At 36.7% G+C, this 10,769-nt stretch overlaps 1 protein-coding gene across 1 annotated transcript in view; it reads right to left on the bottom strand.

Moving 5' to 3' along the window:
- Positions 1-534: 534 nt before the first annotated feature.
- The window catches only part of LOC144974027 (uncharacterized), a 30,728-nt gene continuing 20,493 nt past the window's right edge, over positions 535-10,769 (bottom strand). The window contains exon 16 of the mRNA XM_078916920.1: positions 535-769. Coding sequence (XP_078773046.1) covers positions 686-769 — 84 coding nt within the window. The 3' untranslated portion in view covers positions 535-685. The remainder of the gene's footprint in view (positions 770-10,769) is intronic.

Raw genomic sequence — 10,769 nt, 5'->3', positions numbered from 1 at the left:
GGTTTGATCCTTGAAGATTATACAATCAAAGTTAAAAGCTCCGGCGTCTTAATGGTGTAGATATAATATCTACAAAGTCCCAAAAGATAAAAATCTTCCAGTATATATATAGGAATAGAGCGACTGGCCGTCCGGCATAGATTGTGGAGAGAAAGTGAGTGTCAAATGTTAGACCTATCAGCTTTTATAATAAGTGGCTACGTGACAGAATGTAGAACGAAAAGTATTCACTAATTAGAAATTAATTCGAGGGAAGGCTATAAAAGGAAAGACGATCTAATATTAGAAGGTAAAGTTTATCTAAGCCTACCGAAATATAACTGGAGTGAGATGAATTCAGTTCTTAATAAAATAAAATTTAATAAGATAATTGTGAACAACCTTTACTGTGACAAAAATACAATAACCAAATGCATATTTTTTTTTTGAAAATCAAATTTATGCATAACATACATGGTATAATCGTGAGATATTTAGTTGTAATGACATTTTCATACTAAGTGACGATTTCCATATTAAAAATGAACTCAACAATTTTTAATTTGTTTGTTTGTTATTTAATTAAAAGAAAAACAATTGTGGAGGGGTAAATGTTTTTAGATATGACTTAGTTGCTGGATGGAATGAAAATTTAAAAAGAACCACACACTTCCTAAGAATCCTGGTTCTACCACAAACATGGTGTTTAGACGTAGTAGTTTAGCATATTCTCATAATGTTCTTGTTGTCCAGAGAGTAATACGGGATCTCCATTGCTGAGGACGAAGGCCTTTGGAGTCGAAATAAGAGAAGAGATACAAATTGAGAAATACAGTCTTATTTTCTATTTTTCTACAATCTTCTCTCTCTCTCTCTCTCTCTCTCTCTCTCTCTCTCTCTCTCTCTCTATCTATCTCTCTCTCTTTCTCTCTCTCTCTCTCTCTCTCTCTCTATCTCTCTATCTATCTATCTATCTGTCAATCTATCTCTATCTATCTATCTCTTTATTCGGTACCTTCTACTTCTAGCTAGGAAGTAAAGATCGTACTGCTGTGCCACGCTGTCCATACATACATACATATGTAATAATCTTGTTATTGTGGTATCTTGTTATTTGGGTTGCAGGGGGTACATACAATAATGAAGCCTCTTTGTAGTTTTCTTCAAGTTACGTGTAGTTTTTAATGAGGAAGGTGTAATATAGTCGATGGAGTAAATGAGAGAGATTTGATAGGGAGGATGTATGGAATTGTTCTGAGAGGTTTGGTGGCGAGATATTTCTTGATAATGAGGTGTAGTTTTTTGTTGTTGAGAATGAGATGTGTGTAGTTGCCAGTGCCGCTATTTTGGCAGGCAGCGTGGCAGGCTTCTTGAGGCTTGGGACGAATGAAGAGGGAGTGATAGAACAAAACAAGATCTTATTTTGCGCAAGAGATATGCTGAGTTTTTTCTCTCGCGCAATGCTCAGGGTCGTGATTGGTTCTAAGGAAGGGGCGACACTGTCAAATAAAGAAACAGAAATAACACACTATTAAATCTTACTATCTAATAGTTTTATTTCAATTAGGATTGCCCCCGACGTGAGTCGGGAGGCGAATGACCAATGCATGTTATATAAAGGAATAGAAAATGAAGATTGGCACTCAGCCCTCAACGTAAGTCGAGTGGCGATACGGCCAATGCATGTTATATAATGGAATAGAAAATGAAGATTGGCACTCAGCCCTCAACGTAAGTCGAGTGGCGATACGGCCAATGCATGTTGTATAATGGAATAGAAAATGAAGATTGGCACTCAGCCCTCAACGTAAGTCGAGTGGCGATACGGCCAATGCATGTTATATAATGGAATAGAAAATGAAGATTGGCACTCAGCCCTCAACGTAAGTCGAGTGGCGATACGGCCAAAATTAGTAATATAATGATAATCGAATGTATCAATAAAACATGAATATTTACAAAGTAAGATAATGGCATCGAATATGCCAACATCATTAATAAAAGCATAAGATATAAATCACTACCAACAATCTCACAAGTTTGGTATAATTCTATGATGCAGGGCGTCATCAGGACATTATACAGCTATAACGATTAATGACCAAGAAAGCTTGACAGACAGACCGATAACTGAGCATACAGCTAGTCAGACAATAGGTACTTATGCCTATATGTGTATCAGGTGACAGGCATATAGATAGTTGAATAGATTATTAGGTAGATTGATATGTAGCCAACTGTAATCTCATACTAAGTAATTGAAAAGGTAAATATATAAAGATGGGTACATATGTGCATAGGCAGACAGATTAGTAAGTATACAGATAGATAGGTCCGTAGGTCGGTCGGTAGATGGATGGATAGATAGATAGATAGATAGATAGATAGATAGATAGATAGATAGATAGATAGATAGATAGATAGATAGATAGATAGATAGATAGATAGATAGATAGATAGATAGATACAGAGAGATATAGATGGATAGATGGAAGGGATGTGACAGTGACAGGATAACTATACCAACAACATTAGAGTAGGCCGAGATTATTTACAAATCACCAGTAATAAAGATCGTGGTAAGTTTGTAATCGCGATAAACAGATTATTACTAGCACTTATGTAATCAATTAAATAGACTAAGTATTTTCCTCATGACAGATACAAGTTATATAGGCACGTATTCGATTTACTGTCATTACACAAAGGCATTAACAATCCACGGAAATGATATGAATAAAATAAGAAATCACGATGTCAATAATTAAAACAATAAATGCAACAGCAACAATAATAATAATAATAATAATAATAATAATAATAATAATAATAATAATAATAATAATAATAATAATAATAATAATAATAATAATAATAATAATGCTTATGACGTGAGTCGGGAGGCGAATGACGTTGAAGCGAGGTGCGCCACTGGTTTTATCCTTTCTCCCCACTTAAGTGCGACGGCGCGCAGCATACCGCAAGACGAATAGAAGGAGACCATAACAGAAAGTGCTATTTAAAAAAATACAAGAAGTATGAAACCATCATACTACATACTTCCCCTCAAGACAAAAAATCGTCCCCGATTTTCTTAATAAACTATAAGCAACTAATCCCAGATAAAGAGGAAAATATACATAAAAGATAATAATATAATAGCAATTAATAAAATAGCAATTATCGTAATGCCCATGCAATCATGTATGAGCGCTCAACATGTCCGCTCCACCTTCAGCAGTAATGAGAGGTGGCACTTTGCCTGACACCTGTGCCACCAAGGCCTGAAGCCTAACAGCCCACGCTGTGACTGCTTCATTCTCTACCTGCGACGCGATGGCAATCTTTTGCAAGAGATCGGAAGAAGGCAAAATATTACCATAAAGTCGATCAAGACTTTGAATGATCGCGTCGCAGGTCACTTCCTCCCCCATCTGAAGAATGAGGTCGGCCGGTAGCCCTTTAGAGAGCGTCTCATGGCCGCCACAAGGATGCGTTCCGAGAACATATGAGAGCACTGGAGGTCTTTAACCTCCAGTTTCCACTGCAAAAAGGAACAATGAGAAGGGGACCCGTCATCCCCGGAAAAGGTGGAAAGTCGTGGAGCGTCAGCTCTAACGGCTGAGACATTGACAGGTTGCTCCGTTTTCTTTGTTTCCTGCACTGCATTGAGCAATTCCATTCTTTATTGCTCATTCGACAGAGCAGCGATGCCGTCGATCAAATTCTGAATCGACTCAGCCATTTTACTAGAGCGTTGGAGATAGATAGATAGATAGATAGATAGATAGAGAGAGAGAGAGAGAGAGAGAGAGAGATAGAGAGAGAGGGGGGGGGGAACAGGTAGTGAGACAGAGAGAGAGAAGGGGGGGGGGGGGCGGTGGAGTTGTAAGGACTGCAAAAGTGATTAACAATAAGTGATGAGTGAGTGACGGGGAAGAGGGAGTGGAGGGAGGTAGGAGGTGGATGAGGGGCGCGTAGAATGGTGAATGTCAGTACAAAGTAAAATAAAATTAAGAACTGAACAGCCAAAAGGGGAGAAAATTGGAATGCGGGAATTCCAACTAAGCCCCCAAACAAAGAAATGCATTTTCAAAAGTCACACTTCGTCTCTAACAAAAGAACAACTAAGTCCACTAAGTCCTGTCTGAAATTGATAGCAGGCAGGAGAAAAGGGGAGACAGAAGGGCTTGTTTCCGGATTTACTTGGAATCCAATACTTGAGATATCTGATAAAAGCAAAGAGAGGAGTTGTTGAATGTCTGACACCTAACCCAGTCAGCGAGTCTTAGTGTGCGCAATCAACCAGAAAGTATGACCTAACATTAACAACTGTCTTCCAAAAGAAGGAAAGATGGAAACGTATTATTATTTCCATTTACTTGGAGGTTACGTTCTACTGATCATAACATACAAAATGATAAGTGTTCTGAGCACTCATGCTGTGAGTGAAGTGCTTGACACACGCAAACATATGTTATCAATTTCATGGTACTGCCCACAGACCAGAAAGGTACAAGTCAAAATAAACATAAACAAAATCACTATAAAATTTGCGTGCATGGACAAAGTGTCAAGAACAAATAAATGGAGCTGTTATAAAATGAGCATAGTGAAAACATGTAACGGAAGAGAGAAAAAATACAAATTAAAAATTCATAATAATAAAAGCAAACAAACGAGGTAAATATTCACGTGGAGAGGAGACGAGGAGGTACTCGAGGTGGTGGGGGGGGGGGGGGATGGAAATATAAGTAAATAATTTACACCAAATATGTCTCACCACTCGGTTGATCAGACCGGGCAGCGAAACAAAAGGCAAAAGAAATGAAATACAATGACACGTTAAAACACACAACAAAAAATGAAAGGAAATATAAAATAAAATTATCAGGCTCTGCTACCAAAGTATGTAGTATGATGGTTTCATACTTCTTGTATTTTTTTAAATAGCACTTTCTGTTATGGTCTCCTTCTATTCGTCTTGCGGTATGCTGCGCGCCGTCGCACTTAAGTGGGGAGAAAGGATAAAACCAGTGGCGCACCTCGCTTCAACGTCATTCGCCTCCCGACTCACGTCGGGGGCAATCCTAATTGAAATAAAACTATTAGATAGTAAGATTTAATAGTGTGTTATTTCTGTTTCTTTATTTGACAGGTATGTTGAACTTTTATTATTAACATTGTCATAAGCATTATTATTATTATTATTATTATTATTATTATTATTATTATTATTATTATTATTATTATTATTATTATTATTATTATTATTATTATTATTATTATTGTTGCTGTTGCATTTATTGTTTTAATTATTGACATCGTGATTTCTTATTTTATTCATATCATTTCCTTGGATTGTTAATGCCTTTGTGTAATGACAGTAAATCGAATACGTGCCTATATAACTTGTATCTGTCATGAGGAAAATACTTAGTCTATTTAATTGATTACATAAGTGCTAGTAATAATCTGTTTATCGCGATTACAAACTTACCACGATCTTTTTACTGGTGATTTGTAAATAATATCGGCCTACTCTAATGTTGTTGGTATAGTTATCCTGTCACTGTCACATCCCTTCCATCTATCCATCTATATCTCTCTGTATCTATCTATCTATCTATCTATCTATCTATCTATCTATCTATCTATCTATCTATCTATCTATCTATCTATCTATCTATCCATCCATCTACCGACCGACCTACGGACCTATCTATCTGTATACTTACTAATCTGTCTGCCTATGCACATATGTACCCATCTTTATATATTTACCTTTTCAATTACTTAGTATGAGATTACAGTTGGCTACATATCAATCTACCTAATAATCTATTCAACTATCTATATGCCTGTCACCTGATACACATATAGGCATAAGTACCTATTGTCTGACTAGCTGTATGCTCAGTTATCGGTCTGTCTGTCAAGCTTTCTTGGTCATTAATCGTTATAGCTGTATAATGTCCTGATGACGCCCTGCATCATAGAATTATACCAAACTTGTGAGATTGTTGGTAGTGATTTATATCTTATGCTTTTATTAATGATGTTGGCATATTCGATGCCATTATCTTACTTTGTAAATATTCATGTTTTATTGATACATTCGATTATCATTATATTACTAATTTTGGCCGTATCGCCACTCGACTTACGTTGAGGGCTGAGTGCCAATCTTCATTTTCTATTCCATTATATAACATGCATTGGCCGTATCGCCACTCGACTTACGTTGAGGGCTGAGTGCCAATCTTCATTTTCTATTCCATTATACAACATGCATTGGCCGTATCGCCACTCGACTTACGTTGAGGGCTGAGTGCCAATCTTCATTTTCTATTCCATTATATAACATGCATTGGCCGTATCGCCACTCGACTTACGTTGAGGGCTGAGTGCCAATCTTCATTTTCTATTCCATTATATAACATGCATTGGTCATTCGCCTCCCGACTCACGTCGGGGGCAATCCTAATTGAAATAAAACTATTAGATAGTAAGATTTAATAGTGTGTTATTTCTGTTTCTTTATTTGACAGTGTCGCCCCTTCCTTAGAACCAATCACGACCCTGAGCATTGCGAGAGAGAAAAACTCAGCATATCTCTTGCGCAAAATAAGATCTTGTTTTGTTCTATCACTCCCTCTTCATTCGTCCCAAGCCTCAAGAAGCCTGCCACGCTGCCTGCCAAAATAGCGGCACTGGCAACTACACACATCTCATTCTCAACAACAAAAACTACACCTCATTATCAAGAAATATCTCGCCACCAAACCTCTCAGAACAACTCCATACATCCTCCCTATCAAATCTCTCTCATTTACTCCATCGACTATATTACACCTTCCTCATTAAAGACTACACGTAACTTGAAGAAAACTACAAAGAGGCTTCATTATTGTATGTACCCCCTGCAACCCAAATAACAAGATACCACAATAACAAGATTATTACATTGGCGCCCAGCGTATGGGAAGGCCCGACATTGTGAAAATAAGGACCGCTTTGACTGTGCAATAGATGATAGCGATGTTGGCTGCATAGCAACCAAGAGAGGGCATCCGATGACAACCCTAGATAACAGTGATGACAACCCACGCTGAGACAAAGAAATGAAGTGAATGATCTGATGTGCGGTGTTAATCGTATTTTCTCTTAACAGTGAAAATATTATGTTTAGAAACATTCTTTACATCAGGCCTGATAATTTTATTTTATATTTCCTTTCATTTTTTGTTCTGTGTTTTAACGTGTCATTGTATTTCATTTCATTCACACGTAACTTGAAGAAAACTACAAAGAGGCTTCATTATTGTATGTACCCCTGCAACCCAAATGTAATAATCTTGTTATTGTGGTATCTAACAAGATATAAGTAAATAATTTACACCAAATATGTCTCACCACTCGGTTGATCAGACCGGGCAGCGAAACAAAAGGCAAAAGAAATGAAATACAATGACACGTTAAAACACAGAACAAAAAATGAAAGGAAATATAAAATAAAATTATCAGGCCTGATGTAAAGAATGTTTCTAAACATAATATTTTCACTGTTAAGAGAAAATACGATTAACACCGCACATCAGATCATTCACTTCATTTCTTTGTCTCAGCGTGGGTTGTCATCACTGTTATCTAGGGTTGTCATCGGATGCCCTCTCTTGGTTGCTATGCAGCCAACATCGCTATCATCTATTGCACAGTCAAAGCGGTCCTTATTTTCACAGTGTCGGGCCTTCCCATACGCTGGGCGCCAATGTAATAATCTTGTTATTGTGGTATCTTGTTATTTGGGTTGCAGGGGGTACATACAATAATGAAGCCTCTTTGTAGTTTTCTTCAAGTTACGTGTAGTTTTTAATGAGGAAGGTGTAATATAGTCGATGGAGTAAATGAGAGAGATTTGATAGGGAGGATGTATGGAGTTGTTCTGAGAGGTTTGGTGGCGAGATATTTCTTGATAATGAGGTGTAGTTTTTGTTGTTGAGAATGAGATGTGTGTAGTTGCCAGTGCCGCTATTTTGGCAGGCAGCGTGGCAGGCTTCTTGAGGCTTGGGACGAATGAAGAGGGAGTGATAGAACAAAACAAGATCTTATTTTGCGCAAGAGATATGCTGAGTTTTTCTCTCGCGCAATGCTCAGGGTCGTGATTGGTTCTAAGGAAGGGGCGACACTGTCAAATAAAGAAACAGAAATAACACACTATTAAATCTTACTATCTAATAGTTTTATTTCAATTAGGATTGCCCCCGACGTGAGTCGGGAGGCGAATGACCAATGCATGTTATATAATGGAATAGAAAATGAAGATTGGCACTCAGCCCTCAACGTAAGTCGAGTGGCGATACGGCCAATGCATGTTATATAATGGAATAGAAAATGAAGATTGGCACTCAGCCCTCAACGTAAGTCGAGTGGCGATACGGCCAATGCATGTTATATAATGGAATAGAAAATGAAGATTGGCACTCAGCCCTCAACATAAGTCGAGTGGCGATACGGCCAATGCATGTTATATAATGGAATAGAAAATGAAGATTGGCACTCAGCCCTCAACGTAAGTCGAGTGGCGATACGGCCAAAATTAGTAATATAATGATAATCGAATGTATCAATAAAACATGAATATTTACAAAGTAAGATAATGGCATCGAATATGCCAACATCATTAATAAAAGCATAAGATATAAATCACTACCAACAATCTCACAAGTTTGGTATAATTCTATGATGCAGGGCGTCATCAGGACATTATACAGCTATAACGATTAATGACCAAGAAAGCTTGACAGACAGACCGATAACTGAGCATACAGCTAGTCAGACAATAGGTACTTATGCCTATATGTGTATCAGGTGACAGGCATATAGATAGTTGAATAGATTATTAGGTAGATTGATATGTAGCCAACTGTAATCTCATACTAAGTAATTGAAAAGGTAAATATATAAAGATGGGTACATATGTGCATAGGCAGACAGATTAGTAAGTATACAGATAGATAGGTCCGTAGGTCGGTCGGTAGATGGATGGATAGATAGATAGATAGATAGATAGATAGATAGATAGATAGATAGATAGATAGATAGATAGATAGATAGATAGATAGATAGATAGATAGATAGATAGATAGATACAGAGAGATATAGATGGATAGATGGAAGGGATGTGACAGTGACAGGATAACTATATCAACAACATTAGAGTAGGCCGATATTATTTACAAATCACCAGTAATAAAGATCGTGGTAAGTTTGTAATCGCGATAAACAGATTATTACTAGCACTTATGTAATCAATTAAATAGACTAAGTATTTTCCTCATGACAGATACAAGTTATATAGGCACGTATTCGATTTACTGTCATTACACAAAGGCATTAACAATCCACGGAAATGATATGAATAAAATAAGAAATCACGATGTCAATAATTAAAACAATAAATGCAACAGCAACAACAATAATAATAATAATAATAATAATAATAATAATAATAATAATAATAATAATAATAATAATAATAATAATAATAATAATAATAATAATAATAATAATAATAATAATAATAATAATAATAATAATAATAATAATGCTTATGACAATGTTAATAATAAAAGTTCAACATACCTGTCAAATAAAGAAACAGAAATAACACACTATTAAATCTTACTATCTAATAGTTTTATTTCAATTAGGATTGCCCCCGACGTGAGTCGGGAGGCGAATGACGTTGAAGCGAGGTGCGCCACTGGTTTTATCCTTTCTCCCCACTTAAGTGCGACGGCGCGCAGCATACCGCAAGACGAATAGAAGGAGACCATAACAGAAAGTGCTATTTAAAAAAATACAAGAAGTATGAAACCATCATACTATACATACATACATACATACATACATACATACATACATACATACATACATACATACATACATACATACATACATACATACATTTTTTAAATTGAAGTTTCATATAGCGCAATATCCACTAAACGTGCTCAAAGCGCTTTACAAGGGGTCCCTGGTCAACAGCAACATTTAACATGTAGGACGGGACATGACGTCTGTTAGGCGATATTACAATTTTTTCGGACAGAGACATCGCTGTTAACGACCAGGTAGTCATTTTACACCTGAGTACGTTGAGAGAATGTGAGTAAAGAGCTTTCTCAAGGGACTCAACTATCCGCTGAGCGAGGCTCGAACCCAGAACCTTCCGATCCGAAAGCGATATACCACAAGACCACATAGCCGCACATACATACATACATACATACATACATACATACATACATACATACATACATACATACACACATACATACATGCATACATATCAGAATTGTTTATTTCAGGAAATATACATGATAATGTAACAAGGGTAACATATTCATTGACATAATACCATTTCCTAAAACAATGTACAATGTATAGAGCTGGAGTATTAATTTGAACAGTGAAGTTTCAGACTCTGCCACAAAATGTCCCAGAGGTGATAATGATATTAGTGTTGATGACGATGAGAATGATGATGATGACGTTGATGAAGATGTAATAAGGCGATAGGTCGCCAGTCGTCGACATTGTCCTTGTTCCCATTCTTTTTTGGTACCGGTGTTATGATACTGTGTTTCCAGTCTGGGGGGACTTTTTGATATTTTAAACAGGTGTTAAAGATGGCCGTAAAAATTGGTGCCAGTTTGTTTATATTTTGTTTTATATATTTATAGGTGACACCGTCTGCCCCGGGTGACTTTTCATTAGGTAATTTT

This window comes from Berghia stephanieae, chromosome 1 (assembly GCF_034508935.2).
Source record: "Berghia stephanieae isolate SIO BIC M18660-M18661 chromosome 1, UCSD_Bste_1.3, whole genome shotgun sequence".
In the NCBI taxonomy this organism is placed as follows: Eukaryota; Metazoa; Mollusca; class Gastropoda; order Nudibranchia; family Aeolidiidae; genus Berghia; species Berghia stephanieae.
Note: the sequence above shows the minus strand (reverse complement) of the source record. Positions and strands in the feature narration are given on the sequence as shown.